Source organism: Microcaecilia unicolor, chromosome 8 (assembly GCF_901765095.1).
Source record: "Microcaecilia unicolor chromosome 8, aMicUni1.1, whole genome shotgun sequence".
Taxonomy (NCBI): Eukaryota; Metazoa; Chordata; class Amphibia; order Gymnophiona; family Siphonopidae; genus Microcaecilia; species Microcaecilia unicolor.
Genome location: NC_044038.1, coordinates 24,952,800 through 24,973,815, shown reverse-complemented (window position 1 = coordinate 24,973,815; position 21,016 = coordinate 24,952,800). Strand labels below are relative to the sequence as shown.

Sequence of the window (21,016 nt, the reverse complement as noted above, 5' to 3'; positions counted from 1 at the left end):
ACAAGGGTATCCTTGTTAATTACATTTAAAATAATAAAGACAATATAAAAAAAAGAAAGGTGGTATATCAAGTCCCAGTTCCCCTTTCCCTATTTGAGATTCTACATGGAATGTTGCTACTATTTGAGATTCTGTTGCTATTATTGGAGATTCTACATGGAATGTTAATGTTGCTATTCCACTAGCAACATTCCATGTAGAAGCCTGCCCTTGCAGATCAGCAACGCGGCCGCACAGGCTTCTGTTTCTGTGAGTCTGACGTCCTGCATACGTGCAGGACGTCAGACTCACAGAAACAGAAGCCTGTGCGGCCGCACTGCTGATCTGCAAGGGCAGGCTTCTACATGGAATGCTGCTAGTGGAGGAGTAGCCTAGTGGTTAGTGCAGTGGACTTTGATCCTGGGGAACTAGGTTCCATTCCCACTGCAGCTCCTTGTGACTGGGCAAGTCACTTAACCCTCCATTGCCCCTGGTACAAAATAAGTACCTGAATATATGTAAACCTCTTTGAATGTAGTTGTAAAAACCTTAGAAAGGCGGTATATCAAGTCCCATTTCCCTTTCCCTTTCTACAGAGAAAATACCATATCAATATAACACACAGCTAAGAATCAAGATGCCCAGAAATACAAATTCCATAACTGAGCTTTTTTATTATTTTATTGATGTTTTCAAATATAAAGAATAGCAGACCTTCCACATCTTTACAACCATAGTGGGCTCTTCCATATGAACCCTTAACCCACCACCCGCCCTTCTCACAACAGTAGTAGAACATAACCTAGCATTGTTAATTTCCCTGCCAACTAATGTACCAGAAATGTGCACATCTAGAAAATGCAGAAAGCCAGATATAACAATCCGATTGCAATCAATGCAGATTCCAGAATTTAGAAAATTCATGAACAATTTGTAATTATGCATCGTATGTAGAGCTATACCGAATAGCGCACTTTACTCTTTGGCCAATACAAATAATGAAAAATATGAATCCGACTACAGAATACAAATAATGGGCATTGAGCTTAAAATGAAAGAAGCAACATGAAATTGGAGATCAAGTGTTTATTTCAGTAGGATTGAGCACAGTAGCACCCCGGGTTATTCGTATTCGAATTTAAACCACTATTCGGCCGAATACGAATAATGTATTCAGTTCCGAATCAGCCCTAATTTCGTATGTGATGCATAACAGGTTGCAATATTTGCATCTGAGCTTCACCTTTCTTGCAGAGCAGAAATATATTTGCAATAAGTCCTCATAACCAAGGACAGAGAATTCCTGCCAGTGCATTTTAAATGTATATTGTATTTGGCAAGCTGTATAATACCTAGTTCAGTAAAGTCAGAGAATCCACCCTACTGAGGGGAGCGCGCCTTGAATCTTCTTTGCTTTAAGTCTAAGTCTATCAATTTTTGATATACTAACTTCTATTGAAGCACAAATCAAGGCGATTTGCATATATAACTATTCAGGTACTTGCAGAGTCCCAAATGGGCTCACAATCTAAGTATATATTGTACCTGGGGCAATGGAGGGCTAAGTGACTTGCCCAGGATCACACGGAGCCGCAGAGAGAATTGAACCTGGTTCCCCAGGATCTTAACCCACTGCTGACCGTTAGGCAGCAGTGGGAATCGAACCTGGTTCCCCAGGTCTGCATCCCACTGCACTATTTATTTATTTAGATTTAGCTCACACCTTTTTCTAGGTGAGTTACATTCAGGTAGTCTGGATATTTCTTTGTACCAGGAGGACTCACAATGTAAGTTTGTACCTGAGGCAATGGAGGGTTAAGTGACTTGCCCAAGATCACAAGGAGCAGCAGTGGGAGTTTGAACTGACCATCTCTGGATTGCAAGACTAGAGCTCTAACCATTAGGCCACTCCTCAACTCGCAACATTCCATCTAGAATCTCAAATAGTAGCAACATTCCAGAATCTCAAAAAGTGGCAACATTCTATGTAGAATCTTCAATAGTAGCAACATTCCATATATTTATTTAGATTTTGCTCACACCTTTTTCAGTAGTAGTTCAAGGTGAGTTACATTCAGGTAGTCTGGATATTTCTCTGTCCCAGGAGGGCTCACAATCTAAGTTTGTACCTGAGGCAATGGAGGGTTAAGTGACTTGCCCAAGATCACAAGGAGCAGCAGTGGGAGTTTGAACTGACCACCTCTGGATTGCAAGACTGGAGCTCTAACCCCTAGGCCACTCCTCCGCTCTGTTTATACCACGTTGTGTGGGGGGGAAAGAGGGATCTTAGTGAGCACTGGAGGTCGGCATCTTCACATTCTGCCTTTCTGTAGGTTCTGCAGATAGAGGATGAGCCGAAGCTCGAACATTTCGCTGCCTTGGTTTGAAAACAGGCGATCTGACAGAATTCTCTTTAGAATAGCTTCAAGCGATTGATATGACTTGCATATCCTGTGTGCATTATAAATTGCATGATGCACTCTGAGGCACAGCAGTTGCATGACAGTGGATAATAGGAGTTGTGAACCGTGTGATTAAATTTAATGGATGAAGGCAACAAGGGAAGGAAACAGCAGGGCTAAGATACTGCTGAATTCAAAGCTTCATTTTGATAAATCTGATTTGTGTTGGTTTCTTTCTTTTTTTTTTTTTTTTCAGTAGACCCAGTGAGTATTATAGTTGCTTAGAATTGTACTGTTGAAGCATTTCTCTTTCCTACTTTTGCTTTCTCACTCTGTTTATATATACCTGCACACTGACTTGCGGGTATGATATATAGTAACTAGTAAAAGAGGCCCGTTTCAGATCAAATGAAACGGGCGCTAGCAAGGTTTTCGTCGCCAACACCCCCCGCCCCTCCCTCCCTGGCCAACCCCTTCGTTGTTCTGCCATTGCTCCGCCCCCAACGTCATGAAGTTTGATGCGAGGGCGGGGCCCGGAGCGATTTCCCACCTCACCCCCGCCTCCCTCCCTGCCCACCCCTTCATTGTTCTGCCATTGCTCCGCCCTCGAGGGCGGGGCCCGGAGCGATTTTGGTGGCTTCACCACCACGAACCTTCGAACCTTTTTGAAGGAAGTCAGGGCTTGGCTTCACTGACGTCAGTGTCCTCAGAACGTTGAGGGTGAGTTTTATTATAGTAGATTCTGACCACATTTTAGAAGTCCTCTGGATGTTGAAATATTCACTTCTTGTCTAGAAAAAAAAAAAGAATGCGAAACAAATGGGCTTTCAGGCAAAGTATCCAAACCTCATTGCCAAGCAAGTGTTTGTGAAATTGCTTCAAGTGTTCCAGTTATCTATAATGAATAATTGAAGTTTTGAAAAAAAAAATCTCAGTGTCTTTCCCATTAAGTGAAAGCTAGTTTATGTAGAAAGGTCTGACTATCCATTACAAATAATGTTTTTCTGATGTAAAGGTGTAAAAATGTAATCCACAGAAATGAGCATTGGTGAAAAGTTGTTTTTATTAATAAATTTAGCTAGAAGTTCATGACATCTAATTCTTATAGCAGTGAATTACAAGTCAGGATTCCTCAGGAGACACTAGTTCAAATCCAACATCTTACTGACTTTGTGTAGGCAAATCAATTTAAGTTTGTGTCTTTTTACTATGTTTCTCCCCTGCCCTCCTTGGAAGTTTTATGGAGCAATATGCTTGGGTGATGCCATCTGACGTACCCAGATGTCCTCTCTCCTCAATATTTTGCATCTGCACAAATGTGCACCACGAAACTTGACAGGAAGTTATATTTTGCCAACTGACAAACGTGGCTGATTTACAAGCCCCAATGAGCTGCTTTAGGGTACCAATGAGCTTTGAGGGAAGGGACGTTGTAGGGAAGTTAAATGTTCAGTCTGGCAGCCCCTGTGCTGCCTTGGAGGAGGGAGGTCTCCCAAAAGGAGAGCATCACCCTAGTGAAATAGGAAGTAACCCTGTAGCCAGGACCTGTCCACCAGGGGATGCAGTTTCCTCTCACACTTGAGTATGTGTCTCCAGGAATTTCTGCCTAGGATGTAAGGGTGAAGACAGCAGTTGAGCAGTTATAGTTGGTGATTTGATCGTTAGGCATGTAGATAGCTGGGTGGCTGGTGGACGTGAGTATCGCCTGGTCACTTGTGTGCTTGGTGCGAAGTTGGCGGACCTCACGCATCACTTAGATAGGATTGAGTTGGGGGTGCTTTGAGCCAGTGGCGTAGCCACAGGTGGGCTTGGGTGGGCCAGGGCCCCCCATTTATGGCTCAGGCCCACCCAACAGTAGCACGTTTAGTGGTAACTGGTGGGAATCCCAAGCTCCGCCAGCTGAAGAATTCCCCCTGGTAGTAACGAAAACGCTACTCTCCACAACACCGGCACCTGTGCATGCTCAGTTTTCAATGCATTCCTGCTGCCAAGGTGGAAAGAACCATTTTCCCACCAGCTGAGATTTTTTTTTTTTTGGGGGGGGGGGGGGGGGGGGGGGGGAACACTTGGTGCCCACCCAATTCTTGCCTAGGCCCACCCAAAATCTGTTGTCTGGCTACGCCCCTGCTTTGAGCTCCCCCCCCCTTTAGCTTAGAGAATCAACTGCAGGCTGGCTCCTGGTGTTGCTAGCACAGGCCCTCATGGTCTCTGCCTGCTCGGACAGGTCCCTTCCCCCACCTCCAGAGCCTTGCTAGGAAAAAAAAATCTAAATGAAAAGGGATTTTTTTTTTTTAATAGGGTTAGTTGCAGCTGGATAAAGTTTGTTTCAAATAAAGCAAAACTGAAGCTGTTCTCCTGGTTCTGGAGATAGGAACTAGGCAGGCTTGTGGCTTCAGGCTGAGTGTCTGGTGGTGAAGTTTGCATGCCTACCAGGCACTGAAACACTTATGGCAGCCACACGATGTCTGCATTTGCTGGCTCCTTATGCCCAAATTATAGGGTAGGGCCATGGGAGGCCAGAGAATGGTTGTAGGACCAGTTGGAAGGGAGTGCTGTGCATGCAGAGCTGCTTCCAAATTTGGGCCCGATGACTGTGAACATGCAGGTTTTGGTGAGAGACACTACCATTTTGAATTTGGACATCATAGTTCCTGCAGAAGGGCAGAGTGTTGAGGATCTGCCTTCATGGGGCATATAGGAGCCATTCCTGAGGCCTTCTTTTGTAGATCAACCCTCTGGGTCTATAGGAGGCTCCAACTGGGACCTGGGCCCCATGCTGGCAATGCCATTTCTGAAGGACTTGATATGAGTGGGCGAAACGTGGACCACGTCGGGTGATTTTTTTTTTCAATAAAGATATTTGTATTATGGCCATTTCTTGACCCTTTTTTGTTGCTTCTGCTTTTGTTGTGGATCCAAAGAGCCTCTCTGTTTCATGCTGGTACTGGGTGGACCTGGGCCCACCTATGGCTACGCCACTGGCCAAATTATGTATGAATATAACTAATTACCAACTTTTAAGATATTTCATAAGTGAGAACTAGATGATTTGACCAAGGCATAGAAGTAACAGTGACCTTCCGTTCAGTAGTTAATAACAATGATGGAATAAAACTTAAATCAGTTTTCAGGTAGCCTAGGTAGCCCATTACCATAGTAAAACACTGCTTTACCAATGGAAATGGCTTTGAAAATTGCTTTCCGAAATTCTATTTGTATTTAATCCATGGGGTGTCAGGTGAGCCGCTGAGACGTTGTGCTTTCTAGTGTTGTTATAAATGGTGTGTTTTGGTCTGTCTAGTGTGGACTTCACCGACTGCTGAACTGGGCTCATTTCCTATCAGTCTTTTAACCAATTAAGCAGTTTGAAATCCATATGAATACTTACAGGAGCTGCTAGAATTTTACTTAAGTATTTGCCTTTCAACTCGATTTCATACTTAACCGTCCTCTTCCAATTTATTCTCTACAGTCTCATTTAATTTCTTGTCCACCTACTTCCTTATTCACACACAGTCGCACACAATTTAGGCATGATTGGCACTTGCAAAAATGACTCACCCCCCCCCCCCCCCCCCCCCCACCTTTACAATTTCAGACGCAAGTATGGTGCTTTATCTCCAGTAGTGAAAACATCTAGCATAACTTCTGATTAGCCAATCTTTGTACAAGTACGCAGAAAATGTGCTCTTCAAACATTGCCACAAAGGATAAGAATCATACCATGAAAAAAATAATAATTATTAATTTTTGCTTAACTCTCTGTGGTTGAGTTTAGACAGGAGATTTTGAAGATCACTGAATTTGGTCACTGCATGTACTTTGAAATCAAGGTTTTACGTCAGTGATGGAGGTTGGTGGTAGACCCTCTTTTTGAGTGAGTTTCAACCTTGTTATGAATAAGGTACATGGAATCCTCTTTCCCTCTGTGGATATTATTATTATTATTATTATTTATTGCATTTGTATCCCACATTTTTCCCACCTATTTGCAGGCTCAATGTGGCTTACAGAGTTTATGACATAGTCATGATATCAGATATACATAGTATTGAATAGAGATTAAGTAAGGGAAGAGTGTAAGAAGGTGTTAGGCAGGATAGTATGGAAGGTGAACTTTGATAATTGGAAGGATTGGTGAGGTAGTTTTGTGGGGTTATGGGTTCTCTTTGTAGGCTTTGTTGAAGAGATGTGTCTTCAAGGATATGCGGAAGTTGGTTGTATCGTCAATAGCTTTCAGGGCTGTAGGTAATGCATTCCACAGCTGCGTGCTCATGTTAGTCATATTAGTCTCCTCTCCCACAGTGGATGTTTAAGTATGGTTGCAAGACCCTCAGGTGAAAAGCCCTGCACTTAATGGACCTAGAGGATGTGCTGACAGGATAAAGACCCAATATGATCAATGATCTAGAAGTTATAAAGCCAGAAAACACCTTGTAATTTCAAGATTTGTAAGATCACATTTACAGCTTTAAAATTGTGAGGAGCAACAGGTTTTGGACTTGAATTTTAAATTCAGTTTATTTTGTAGCGGACACAGCAGTTCTTGTCTTTCACTTGCAGTGGATTCTGAATGCAAATGTTCGGGAATAGTTTTGTTTTGTTTTTTTTAATAAAGCAAGTGCTGTAAGGTTGATTGGACAGTCTTTCAAGCCAAATTACAAAGAGAAGCTTCCTTGCAGCAGGGCGGTTCTGCAGGAAGTCTCACTTTGCACTGTCCATAATGGGCTCATAATTAAGGAAGTCTCACCAACTCCACCCTAGTCACATGACTTTTTTCCATCCTTCTGAAGATAAGGAGCAAATTCCTTTACAAAATGCCCCCATACGATTAATTTTAAACTCTTTTATTTCTCTAACCCAGGTTAAATAGCAGTTTAAAATAAAATTATATATCGCCAAATAAACTATTATTTATACGTTGTAAATTTTTTTTATTAATTCAAGATCAAATCTGTTGTTAAACCTCAGTTATTAATAACTGTGAGTAGTAGAAATTAATTGTGTCATAATAAACCTCAGCTCAAATGGATCATTATTAATAATTGTGAGTAGTACTCAGAAATTAATTGTGCCATAAATTGCTATCATAACATGCTGAGGCACCCCATCTCCGTCATTGCACGTCTAGCATTATAAATGGTTGTCGTTCTGTATATTTTTCAAATATAACCAATTCACTTATCTGTTAACTTGAAGAAACTCCAACATCTCTGGGTAATCAATCAGTTTACAAAAGCAACACAGATTAACACTTCAGAAGTAACATACAGAAAAACCACAAAATGAGAGGAAAAAGCCACAACGAGCCAAACCGCCAGCGCTTTGCTGCGGTCACTCCTTGGCTATAATATTATCACTAGCATGAAAAAAAACTCTTGTGTGCTTTTGTACTTTTTTATTTTTCTTTACTCAATTTTAAGAGCGCACTTCAATTAAGGATATTCTGCATCAAAACTGCGTACTTAGCTTTTGGGGAAAAAAAACAGCATAGCCCTTCTGTAGTATCTGCCGCAACTGCCCGACGATGGCCAGCGTTTCGTCCACCTGCTTCAGGGACAAGCGGTTTTTATGGTGCTAGAATGCTCCGCTTACACCGCTGCTCTCGTCGAGCGTTCTAGCTAAGTACATAGTTCTGATGCAGAATATCGTTAATTGAAGTCTGCTTTTAAAATTGAGTGAAGAAAAACTAAAAAAGTACAAAAGCACGTGAGAGGTTTTTTTATGCCAGTGATAATAATGTAGCCAAGCAGTGACCGCAGCAAAGCATTGGCGGTTTGGCTCGTTGTGGCTTTTTCCTCTCATTTTGTGGGGGTTTTTTTCCCGTATGGTACTTCTGAAGTGCTATTAATATAGGTGATAGTATTCTGTGTTGATTTTGTGGATAGATGGTACTTCACCTCCTTCGAATTTATAGTAGTATAATCAATCAGTTTATCAACTTCAGAATCTCTCAGTAAATCTTTGGCAACGCAATGGTCTTTACAGAAAGCATGCATTTAGACTAGTTGCAGGATGGACATTTTTCACAGACCAGCAGGATCTATGCTGTCACACAAGGGATGATGTAATCTAGCAGGTCCTTCAGGTAATCGTGCTCTTCAGACCTAAAATAAAAATGTTTTTGGTGTATGCATGGAGGTTTCCTGTGATGGGGTACACCTCAGTCTATTTTTATCAGCTGGATCAGAAAGTCAGCTAGATCCTACTTGTCTACGAGCAAACTACGAAAGAGGGATCAGGATGCCAGGAAGAATAAGGTATTCAGCCTAGATGACTCAATGGGCCCATCTTCAGTACCCAAGGATTCCAGTATTAAAAGAAAGTCCCCAGGCCCCCTCCCTATCCTAGGCTTCCCCAAAGCATCTCAAGGCTCTACCAAATGTGTGTCCCTGTGTGTCTTTCTCGTGAGACAGGCAGTGGACCATAACAAACTTGGGATCTAATACAGGCCTCAAGAACCTACAAGCACTACAGACCACAACGTGACAAATCCCTCCAGATGTCCAAGTCTCCTCACCCACTCCAACATGTGGCCAGCAGCTCCCTTTGCTCCAGTGGGCATACCTGGTACCCCTTGCATCTCTGATTCAAATTCTGCTGTTGTCTTATAAATATAGAGCGAAATCAAACATATAAACGGCAAGTGACCGACTCGCGTGCAAATGCGCAGGTCAGACTTCCCTCTCTGTCCCGCCCTCGCGTCAAGACATCATGACGTCAGAGGGCGGAACAGAGAGGGAAACGGAGTGGGACTGTCGGACGCCGCCTGGAAACGAACATCGTGCGAACCAACCTCCACCCTCCCCATCCCCGCCGCCGCTCCCGGCCCCCTACACTGACCTGACAGCGCTTCTCACCTCCGTGTGGAAGCGCTGCAGGCAGCAGCAGAGCGATCTGCTGCTGCCTGTAGCGCTTTCATACGGAGGTGAGAGGCGCTGTCAGGTCAGTGCAGGGGGCCCGGTACGGAGGGGGGAGGGAGCGGCGGCGAGGAGGGTAGCTGGACATAGGGGAAGGGCAGGAGGGAGAAGGCATGATTGCTGGAAATGGGGTGAGAGCAGGGGAGGGGGGAGGCCAAGGGAAAGAGGAGGGTTGCTGGATATGGGGGGGGAGGATCAGTGGACTGGGTGAGGCCAGGGGAGAGAGGAGGGCTGCAATACGCGCCCGTTTTTACGGGCTTAACGGCTAGTATATGTACATATATACAGGAAGGTGACCACCCATATAACTGCAGATTTTCAGCCAGTCTAGATGTTCAAGCCTGAATATTGAAAATGCTGGAATAGGCTTGTATGGATAACTTACTCATGTAAAGTTATTCCTGCCATTTCTGCATTCAGACTTCAATACATAAGATAGCTATAAAGTGGCTGAATTTCAGCACCATCCCTGGCTCTTCCTAAATCTTGCGTGTTTTAAAAGCATAACCCTAGGCCGATTGGCCTCCTGTACAACCAAAATTATCTGTATATCTTAGCAGTTAGTAAGAGAGAAAAACAAGGTACATGTGTTATCTGCTTCTGTCTGCATAAGTGATTTTGAGTATCAGGCTCCTTTTCCGGACAGATTTGCTGGAAATCGACATCCTCTGTTCATCTAATCTGCCATTTTTCCAGAAGTACTAAATTTGTTGCCTTGAAAACTATCGGCAGAAGCAAGGAGATGCATCAAATCTGGTATAATCTTGAAAGTGCAAAATGTAAAAGTACTCTAGGTGAATAAAACTAATTAGGACATGCAACTGCGTGTAATTAAGGTCTCTTCAACAGCAGTTTTTGCACTTTATTTTGCGAATTGTTGAAAAGTGAGTTGAGGGTTTTCAGCTTTTCGTGTTCTGGGTTACAGACTTTGACTTCAGTGTGCCGGGCTCCATGAAACTGCACAATCTTATCTCTAAACTCAAGAAATGGATCAAAATCCTTGAGGCAAAGACCAAACAGTTGCCGAAGTTCTTCCTTATAGAGGAAAAGTGTCGTTTTCTCAGCAACTTTTCTGCTCAGACAGCCGAAGTGGAGATCCCTGGAGAGTTCCTCATGCCAAAGCCGACTCACTACTACATCAAAATTGCAAGGTAAACTTCTCAGTGGGAGACAGGAGTTGGGTGCCAACGCAGGCTATATTGTCGGAAATTATACGGTTTTTAAAATATTTATTTACTATTTTATTTTCTGCGCTTGATATACTGAGGTGACTGTCTTGCTTATTTTCGGAGAAGGCCGGCCATCTTCCGACATAAATCGGGAGATGGCCAGCCATCTACTAAAATCGGCCAAATCGGTATAATCAAAAGCTGATTTTGGCCAGCTTCAACTGCTTTCCGTCGCAGGGCCGGCCGAAGTTAAAGGGGGCGTGTCAGCAGGGTACCGAAGGCGGGACGGGGGCGTGGTTAGTAATTGAAAAAAGAAGGACGATTCTGACGAGCACTTGGCCGGCTTCACTTGGTCCTTTCGTTTTTAGGATCAAGCCGCAAAATAGTGCCCCAACTGACCAGATGACCACCGGAGAGAATCGGAGATCACCTCCCCTTACTCCCCCAGTGGTCACCAACCCCCTCCCACCCAAAAAAAAAAAATTTTAACATTTTTGTGCCAGGCTCAAATGTCATACCCAGCTCCATCACAGCACTATGCAGGTCCCTGGAGCAGTTTTAGTGGGTACTGCAGTGCACTTCAGGCAGGCAGACCCAGGCCCATCCCCCCCCCCCCCCCCCCACACCTGTTACACTTGTGGTGGTAAATGGGAGCCCTCCAAAACCCACCCGAAACCCACTGTACCCACATGTAGCTGCCCCCCATTACCCTTTAAGGGCTATGGTAGTGTTGTACAGTTGTGGGTAGTGGGTTTTGGGGGGCTCAGCACCCAAGGTAAGGGAGCTATGCACTTGGGACCAATTTGTGAAGTCCACTGTAGTGCCCGGTTGGTGTCCAGGCATGTCAGGGGGACCACTGCACTATAAATGCTGACTCCTCCCACGACCAAAGGGCTTGGATTTGGCTGGGTTTGAGATGGCTGCCATTAGTTTCCATTATCGGCAAAAACCAGTGGCGGCCATCTCTAACGCCGGGCTAAACATTGAGATTTGGCCGGCCCCGACCGTATTATCGAAACAAAAGATGGCCGGCCATCTTGTTTCGATAATGCGGTCGGGTATGGCAGGTCCCGTTTGATTATGCCCCTCCATATAGTTTACAATTTCTGTTACAGGTACTTTGCACTGTCCTTAACTCATAATCTAAGGGGTCCTTTTACTAAACTGTGGGAAAAAAGGGCCCTGCAGCCGGTAAAATTTCCTTCCCCCCAAAATGACCACGCGGTAAGATAATTTATTCCGTGGGGCGGGGAGCTCTTACCGTCACCCATTGAGGTGGCGATAAGGGCTCCCACGGTAACCCAGTGATAAATGGGCAACGCATAGTGATGCCCAGTTACCACTGGGTTAGCGCTGTGCTAGGGGGGGGAAAAAAATTCCTAGAGCGCCAGAAATGGCACGTGCTCCGCCGCCGGCCACATTGGACTTGCTGCCGCTTTGTAAAAGTCCCTGTAAGTTATATATTGTACCTGGGGCAATTGCCCAGGGTCACACTGAGCTGCAGAGGGAATTGTTGAGTGTTTTTTCTGACTGTCGACGGCGTTATTCCTGGATCGTGCTGGACCGTGATCAGGCTTCAGCACTGAATATCTGGTTTGTGGCGCCAACTAACACATGGCCGGTTAAATTGATATTCAGAACTGAACTGGCCGTGGGTTGCCACATAAAGATAGGACTGACCTTTATGTGGTCCCATTTATACGGTTACCCTGTGTGGTTAAGTGTTTATGAGTCTGGACTCTGCCCCCAAATAGTCAGCGGAGATAATTGCTTAAGTGCCACTGAAAATGAGCAGATAGCCCTAAACACTCATTTGTCCCCGGGGCAGGTCGCCGCTCCCCCCCCCCCCCCCCCCCCCATAGCTGCAGGCAGCAAGGGGGTGCACGGAGCAGTCGCGTGGCTGTTGGCTCTGCCGGTTCCCTGCCCCCTCTGATGTTACTTCCTGTCCGGATCAGCGACTGCTCTGAGCACCTCCAGGTGGTGAGGATGCTGCAAAATCTGAGTATGGATTGCATGAAAAACCTATGGTCCATGTTCACTGGGTGACTGATCAAGACAAATACCGACATTGCACGATACTTTCATGGGGTTTTCCACGATAACTGGTTCTGTAGCTTTTAGCAAGATACAAAGAGATTCATCTTCCTAATTATTGAATGGCGCAGCGTTTTTATGAGCATTTTATGGATTGGTCTGTATCTCTTAATTTTTCACCTTTATGTTCTAGATTTACTTATGATTTATCATGTATTTTTTTGCTAAATTTCCAGTTACTGTTTTCTTTTCACTGATATGCAGGTGCAGAAATATTCAGTTTATCTGTGGCATGCAGCGAAGTAGCATTTTGTCTTATTGTAGACTGGACAGACAGTTTTACGGCTTTATAGAAAGCTGGTGTACTGTATTATCTAAGTCATGGAATTTTATGGTATTCTTTATAGCCTTGCAGACTGGATAGTACCTTTCTCGATTCAGTTAACAAAATATTATTGTATATAAGACTCAGAGATGGAATTTTATTTCCATTGAATCTTGTTTTCAGCAATTTTGCTGCCCGTAAAGCCAATCAGTCTTCAGAGTCTCAGTGTCTAACTGGATCAGCTTTTGTTACCTGTCTAGTGCTTCCTTTAAAATAGGCCATGCTTTCATGTGAGAAGAGAAATGAAACCTTAGACTTTGAAGGCTTGGCTGCTTTTATCTCTCATTTCTTCTTCTCTCAATAGATTTATGCCTCGAGTAGAGATTGTACAGAAGCACAACACTGCTGCGAGAAGGCTCTACATCCGAGGCCATAATGGAAAGATTTATCCCTACCTTGTCATGAACGACGCTTGCCTGACAGAGTCACGGAGGGAGGAGCGGGTTTTACAGCTCCTTCGCCTTCTGAACCCCTGTTTAGAAAAAAGAAAAGAAACCACAAAGAGGCATTTATTTTTCACAGGTACTGGGTGTTTCTTTTCAGTCTCTTTGATAATGGTTTAGAATATTGTGTACTACCCCTTGAACAAAATAACCTTCAGATTTGTATTTGCGCTTGACCACAGTTCACAATAAAAGGGAGTACAAGGACCAGGGGACACTCGATGAAATTACATGGAAATACTTTAAAAACAAAATAGGAGGAAATATTTTTCACTTAAAGAATAGCTAAGCTCCAGAACTCATTGCCGGAGGATGTGTTAACACTGGTTAGCGTATCTGGGTTTAAAAAAAAAGGTTTGGACAAGTTCCTGGAGGAAAAGTCCAGAGTCAGTTGTTGAGATGGACATGGGGGAAGCCACTGCTTGTCCTGGGATTGGTAGCTTGGAATGTTGCTACTCTTTGGGGTTCTACATGGAATGTTGCTACTCTTTGAGGTTCTAAATGGAATGTTGCTACTCTTTGGGGTTCTACATGGAATGTTGCTACTGTTTGGGATTCTGCCAGGTACTTGTGACCTGGATTTGCCACTGTTGGAAGCAGAATACTGGGCTAGATGGAACCATTGGTTTGACCCAGTATGGCTGTTCTTATGTAACTGGACCCCTACCAACCCCTCAATGTAAAAAAAATTCAGATTGCTGTGTTAGGTAACGTTCTGGGTGAGTAATGGTGTACCATTTACTTCCCTGTATATAAGAAAACGGAAAAGTTTTAGAAACTTAAGTACAACTACTGTATTTTCTCTGGAAACAAACATAATTGCATGAGAGACTAACATTCCAAAATGGCAGATTCTGTGCAAACATTTTCTGAATTTTAAGTGATATTTTAAACCTGGCAGTCATGTTATTATTAAGTGAATGGGTAGGTGAAATAAAACTGAGAAAGTACAATTTGCTAAGCACATTAATGTGTTAATTCAGAAAATGATTGCATGATTGAAAATGTATGTTTGATTATCCAAGATACTTTTCACTTAAAAAGAAGAAAGAAAAGCAGGATTGAGAGCCAGTGCCATTAAGGCACCAGCAGATTCAACCACAAACCTCTTCGTCAACAGACTGATAGAGCTGTTGTGCTTGAAGCACCGACAGTCTCATTTCCTGAGACTACCAGCAACGTCTGTTTTATCTGCAGTCTGTCTATTGGCCCTTCTCTCTCTCTCTCTCTCTCTCTCTCTCTGTCTTCAAGCACCTTCCCCACCACTCAATACATCCAGCTTTCTCTGTCTTCCTCAAACCTCACTAGTATGGCAAGGTGGACATGAGAGTTTGTATGTGAGCGTGCGTATTATAAGTGATAAGCAGAGCATTTGTGTTTCCTTATGATCAGCAGCAGATGAATCCAGAAACTAGTAGGATTTGTCACTCAACCAGCAGGTGGAGATAGAGATCACTGGCTGTAGCACAATGATATAGGACGGGTATCTCGGAGTACAGGAGTTGCATGACCTCCAAAAGGCGTGCAGGTTGCCCCCAGCTTCCCAGCAGTACACTCTGAGAAAGCAACCTTCCTTGAAAACCAGTAGGACTCTTGGGAAGACCCGGCATTTTTGTGGGGCCTAGAAAAGTGACAGTGTCACTGTTGCCTCTGATGACTCCAGCTCCATGCAGTCCAATGTGGTTCTGATGGATAAGCATCTCAGTATCTTCTGCCAGCCTAGATAACTTCAGATCAGTGAGTTCTTGAAATGATCTAAAACAGTTATACCCTGGAGGAAAGGAGAAACAGGGGTGATATGATACAGACATTCAAATATTTGAAAGGTATTAATCCGCAAACGAACCTTTTCCGTAGATGGGAAGGCGGGAGAACTAGAGGACATGAAATGAGATTGAAAGGGGGCAGACAAGAAAAATGTCAGGAAGTATTTTTTCACGGAGAGAGTGGTGGATACTTGGAATGCCCTCCCACGGGAGATGGTGGAGATGAAAACTGTAACCAAATTCAAAAATGCATGGGATAAACATAAAGGAATCCTGTTCAGAAGGAATGGATCATCAGAAGCTTAGCCGAGATTGGGTGGCAGAGCCTGTGGTGGGAGGCGGGGCTAGTGCTGGGCAGACTTCTACGGTCTTTGCCCTGAAAATGGCAGATACAAATCAAGGTCAGGTATACACAAAAAGTAGCATATATGAGTTTATCTTGTTGGGCAGACTGGATGGACCGTACAGGTCTTTTTCTGCCATCATCTACTATGTTACTATGACTGACTCACACCTATTCCTTTATGACATGCAACTTGTAGCTCCACTGCCAAGTGGTTGCTGGTAGTACCACGAGCCATATTGAGGAAGCCGCTGCTAGAGGTTCACTGCTGCCCCCACTAGACCACTAGGCATTGAAGGTATATCTGAAGAGCCCCTACCAAGACGGGGAGGGGGGTGGGGGGATGCAAGTGGAGTACTTGCAGTACCATGGAGAGGGGAAAGGAAGGGGGGCTGGAGGGGGCTCACAGATTTCAGTAGCTATGCGGGTCCTGGCTGATACTCAAGTCGGGTGCTGCTTAGATAAGTGGTTGAAATTAGGACAGCTTTTGAATACAAAATTCAGAATGGATTTTGCAAACCGATAGCCCAAGGGTGAGCAAATATTTTGCTCCAAGAGCCACATTGGAAGTTGTGACTGGATTTGAGGGACCAGGTGTAGTGTGGCCTGAGTAGCAGGTGAGCAGGACCCTTTCACCTCCCCCCCCCCCCCCCCCCCCAAGTCATGATGTCTGATAAAGTCCTCATGCCCTGCAATACCTAGCATCACCTCCTTTAGCTCATCACCTGCTGTACTTGTAGACTGCTATTGATGCAGATCCCACCACAGCCTCTAAAACACCGCCCTTCTGATCCAGTACGTATAAATAAGCACATCGTTAAAAATAGACCAGCTGGTCAAAAGGATGATGACATAGAGGGTGAGGGATTTTACGAGCCGTTTACACTTCCTTTTTTTTTATTGATACCAGGTGGTGGGCCAAACATTTTGTGTCAGTGATCCAGGTCTGGCTTGTGGGCTGTAGTTAGCCCACCCCTGCTATACTCAGTTGTGAGAGAAATGTATATGTACAGGGGGGATATCCATTTCTGATGTAGCATATCCATGCCTCTTTACAGGACAGAGTCTGTGGAGGAGGGAGAACCGTTAAAATAAGGTTTTTGTTTGCCAAGCCGCTCACCAGTCTAAATTGCTGTGGTTTATGAAGGCAGTAAAATGCCTCCTTTTCTGATATTCTGTATATATGTCTGTATATATATATTCATGAAAATTTTTATATATCGCCTACATAGCTCATTATGATCACTTGAAGTGTTTTACAATAACAGAAAAGTTAAACTGATTTAAAAAAAAAAAAAAAAAAAAAAACAACATTTCACTCCACACTCAATCACTGTGTTTCTTGTCATGATTTGCAACGAAATGTATAAATGTATGCCATCCCTGATTGCTTAAAAGAAGGCTTCTTTCATTCTACCGGGTTCTTAAATTTCACCACAAAGGAAATTAACTTCTTTTCACACTCCTGTTTTCTGAACAGCGTTTAGGGGCTGATACTCGCACCCGTAGTTCATCAGTTTCTTGCAGCATTTTGAAATTGCGTTAATGGCATTAATCTATTGTATTCTTTTTTTTTTTTTTTTTTTCCTTACTATTTCTTTTCTCTGGCCTGAAATATTTCCCAGTCCCTCGTGTAGTGGCAGTGTCACCTCAGATGCGTCTGGTGGAGGACAATCCCTCATCCCTTTCCCTGGTGGAGATCTATAAACAGCGCTGTGCCAAGAAAGGAATTGAGCACGACAACCCTATTTCTCGCTACTATGACAGGCTGGCCACAGTCCAAGCACGAGGGACTCAAGCCAGCCATCAGGTACGGAATCTGTGATTAATAAGGTTGGAGCCATTGTCTCGAGGACTTTAAAAACACCATTCTTCATTTGTTCTTTCACAGAGGGAGGCAGTTAGTGTATGCTTTCTTTGCTTAGTAAAAGACTGTCTTTACTTGTCCTGGACCTGTTGACTGGGTCATTTTTCAGGCTACTGGTTGGAAAGTAGTTTTGAGTGTCTTTAATTCATTGTGGAAACTTAAAAGATTAAGACTATTGTTTTCAAGATCAGCCTTTCACACTTTAGTTCAGCCGTTAGTCTTAACTAAATTTGACTATTGCAATTCAATTTTTGCAGGTATTAAGCGGAGTCTCCTAAGAAAACTACAAACTGCACAAAACACGCCTTCTATATAGATCACTGTGTTACGTTAAAGCATCTCGTCTTCTTAAGGATCTACATTGGTTACCTATCAGTGAAAGAATTTCATTTAAGCTCTGTATTCTTGTTCATCAGATTTAATATGGTGATAGATCTCATAAAGTTATCACCAAAAAATGCCACCTCATCTAGAGAACATCTCATATTACATTTCCCAAGTTGTAAAAACTTAACCTACAAAATTATCCATAATGCTAATTTTTCTTACCAAAGTACCAAACTCTGGAACTCATTACCCAAGTATATCAGACACTCAGTTGATTATATGTCGTTTAGAAGTTTACTTAAAGCCCACTTCTTTATATCTGTGTTCAGCTAATATGAAAAGAATTAATATTAATATTTAATAGTTGTAATTAATATACTTGTATTAATATTAATTGTCTTCTAATGCTTCTTAATTTATTTATTTATTAAGTGCATTTGTATCCCACATTTTCCCACCTTTTTGCAGCTCAATGTGGCTTACAATATCTCATGCTTGGTGGAAGTAGATAAGAAAATAGATACTTATGTTACATAGAAGACTTTATATGGCATAGTAGAGATAAAAACAAGCAGATATTATAAGAACAGCTCTGAATATATATAGGAGGAGATGAGTACATTTACATTTGTTGATCTTTTTGGTATGCTTTGTTAAAGAGATGGTTCTTCAGAAGTTTGTGAAAATTAGTTAGTTCGTGAATCGTTTTTGAGTTGCGTGGCAGTGCGTTCCATAACTGTGCACTCAGGTAGGAAAGGTTTGACGCATGCGTTAGTTTGTATTTTAAACCTTTGCAATTGGGGAAGTGAAGATTAAGGAATGTGCGGGATGATCTTTTGGCATTCCTGGGTGGTAAGTCTATCAGCTCTGACGTGTATGCTGGGGCATCTCCGTGCATGTAAGCCGCATTGAACCTGAGCTTTCTTGGGAAAATGCGGGGTAGAAATGTCATAATAAATAAATAAAGGCAAGGAGAGATCTGCTCTCATTTGCCACAGGTATGACATGCAGCCGGGAATCTGTACTTTATTAGGCAACATGCAACCAGTGAGCAGCAAGTACCATGCGCTGCTGTATGGAAGAGCTTGGTTTGATTCCAGAGTCTGGCTTTCATTCTCTAATCCAGCCAGGGCTGGTGGTTTTGTGGAGGTGGGGAAGAAGAGTCCTAGGTACTGCTCAATGATGACACCCACTGGCCTCTAGTGGGAATCAAGGCTTGTGGTGCCCATCCAAAGACCGTCGCTGTAGTGGCTGGCTAGAGAAGGTTCTAAAAGTAAGAGAAACATCTCAAGAAGTTGTAGGGTCTTTTAGAAGCAAGAGAGATCCTGGATTCTCTACAGGGGGAACTACTGCAGCAGTTGGTAATGGAACGCATGCGGGATGAGGCCATACTGGACTTAGAGCTTTCTAACGGGGACGGCGTTTCTGAAGTTACAGCAGATGATCATCTGGCATCCAGTGATCACCAGATGGTGTGGTTTAATATTAAGATAGGTATGGAGAGAATTCATTCAAAAGCGAAGGTTCTAGACTTAAAAAAAAAACCATAACTTTATTATGATGGGGGGATTACCTCAAGGAATTGCTTTCTGGATGGGGAACATATAGAAGAAGTTGGAAAGCAGTGGGCAAAATTGAAAGGAGCTATTGTAAGGGCAACAAACCTTTTTGTAAGGAAAGTAAATAAAAGTAAGAGGAAAAGGAGGCCGCTTTGATTCTCAAACGTAGTAGCTGAAAAGGTAAGGAAAAAGAGGTTAGTAACATAGTAGATGACGGCAGAAAAAGACCTGCACGGTCCATCCAGTCTGCCCAACAGGATAAACTCATATGTGCTACTTTTTGTGTATACCTGACCTTGATTTGTTTCTGCCATTTTCAGGGCACAGACCGTAGAAGTCTGCCCAGCACTAGCCCCGCCTCCCACCACAGGCTCTGCCACCCAATCTCGGCTAAGCTTCTGAGGATCCATTCCTTAGCCTTTATAAACAAGAGGTCGCAGAAAGAGGAAGATAGGTGACAATATCTGGAAAGGCTAAGAGAAGCTGGTAGAGTAGTCAGGAAAGCAAAGATGCAAATGGAAGAAAAAATAGCCAACATGGTAAAATCGGGTGACGAGACATTTTTTAGATATTTTAATGATAGGAGGAAGTGCAAAGTTGCATTCTGAGACTCATGAGGGGGAGGAATATGTAGAAGCTGATAAAGAGAAGGCGGAATTGTTAACAAATATGTCTGTTCTGTGTTGATAACTGAAGGGCCGAAAACAGGACAGCAGAAGTCAAACACAAATAGGAATGGAGGGGTGGTATTCCTTGAACAATTTTCAGAGGACCGTGCTCATGAGGAGCTGCCTAACCTAAAGGTGGACAAAGTACTGGGGCTGGATGGCGTACATCCGAGGGTACTGAAGGAACTTGGGGAAGTTCTAGCGGCTCCGCTGGCTGACCTTTTCGATGCTTTTCTAGAGAGGTTCCAGAGGACCGAAGAAGAGCAATTGTGGTCCCTCTCCAGGCCATAAGTCTGACTTCTGTGATAAGTAAATTAATGGAAACGCTTTTAAAACAGAGAATAGTAAAGTTTTTGGAATCCAATGGATTACAGGACCCGTGGCTACATGGATTCACTAGATGCAGGTCTTGTCAGACAAATCTGATTGATTTCTTTGACTGGGCGACCAGAGAGTTGGATCGGGGGAGAATGCTAGATGTGTATATTAGAGTTTAGCAAAGCCTTTGGCACAGTTCCACATAGACGGCTATTAACTTATTTAATAGTCGTCTGTGTGGAACCGTGTCAAAGGCTTTGGTAAAATGAGTGGGCCCTAAAGTGACTGACCGGGTTAGGAACTGGTTGAGTGGAAGGTGACAGTGATAAATGGAGCTCATTCTGAGGAAACATCAAAGATGTTACCAGTGGTGTGCCGCAAGGTTCAGTTCTTGGGCTGGTTCTTTTTAACATTTTTGTAAGCGATATTGCTGAAGGGCTGCCTGATAGGGTAGACACCCCTGATGCAGTGGATAACATGAGGAAGAATTTAGCAACGCTAGAGGAACGGTTTGGAATTTGGCAACTTAAATTTAATAAATTTAATACAAAAAGAAAATGCAGGGTCATGCATTTGGGCAGCAAAAACCTGAGGAAATGGTACAGTTTAGGAGATGAAGAACTTTTGTGTACGATAGGGGAGCGGGACTTGGGTGTGATTGTATTGAGTAGAAAAAGGTGACGGCAAAAGCTAGAAGGATGCTTGAGTGCATAGGGAGAGGAATGACCAGTAGGAAAAAGGAGGTGATGTTCCCCTGTATAAGACTCTGGTGAGCTATCATTTAAAATATTGTGTACAATTCTGGAGACCACACCTTCAAAAAGATATAAACAGGA

The 21,016-nt window shown here is 43.4% G+C and overlaps 1 protein-coding gene across 1 annotated transcript in view; it reads left to right on the top strand.

Annotated features, from left to right (window-relative positions):
* The window catches only part of TRRAP (transformation/transcription domain associated protein), a 342,568-nt gene that overhangs the window by 300,069 nt on the left and 21,483 nt on the right, over positions 1–21,016 (top strand). Inside the window, exons 65-67 of the mRNA XM_030212524.1 lie at positions 10,227–10,452; positions 13,194–13,411; positions 17,067–17,251. Of these exons, the coding sequence (XP_030068384.1) occupies positions 10,227–10,452; positions 13,194–13,411; positions 17,067–17,251 (629 nt within the window). The remainder of the gene's footprint in view (positions 1–10,226; positions 10,453–13,193; positions 13,412–17,066; positions 17,252–21,016) is intronic.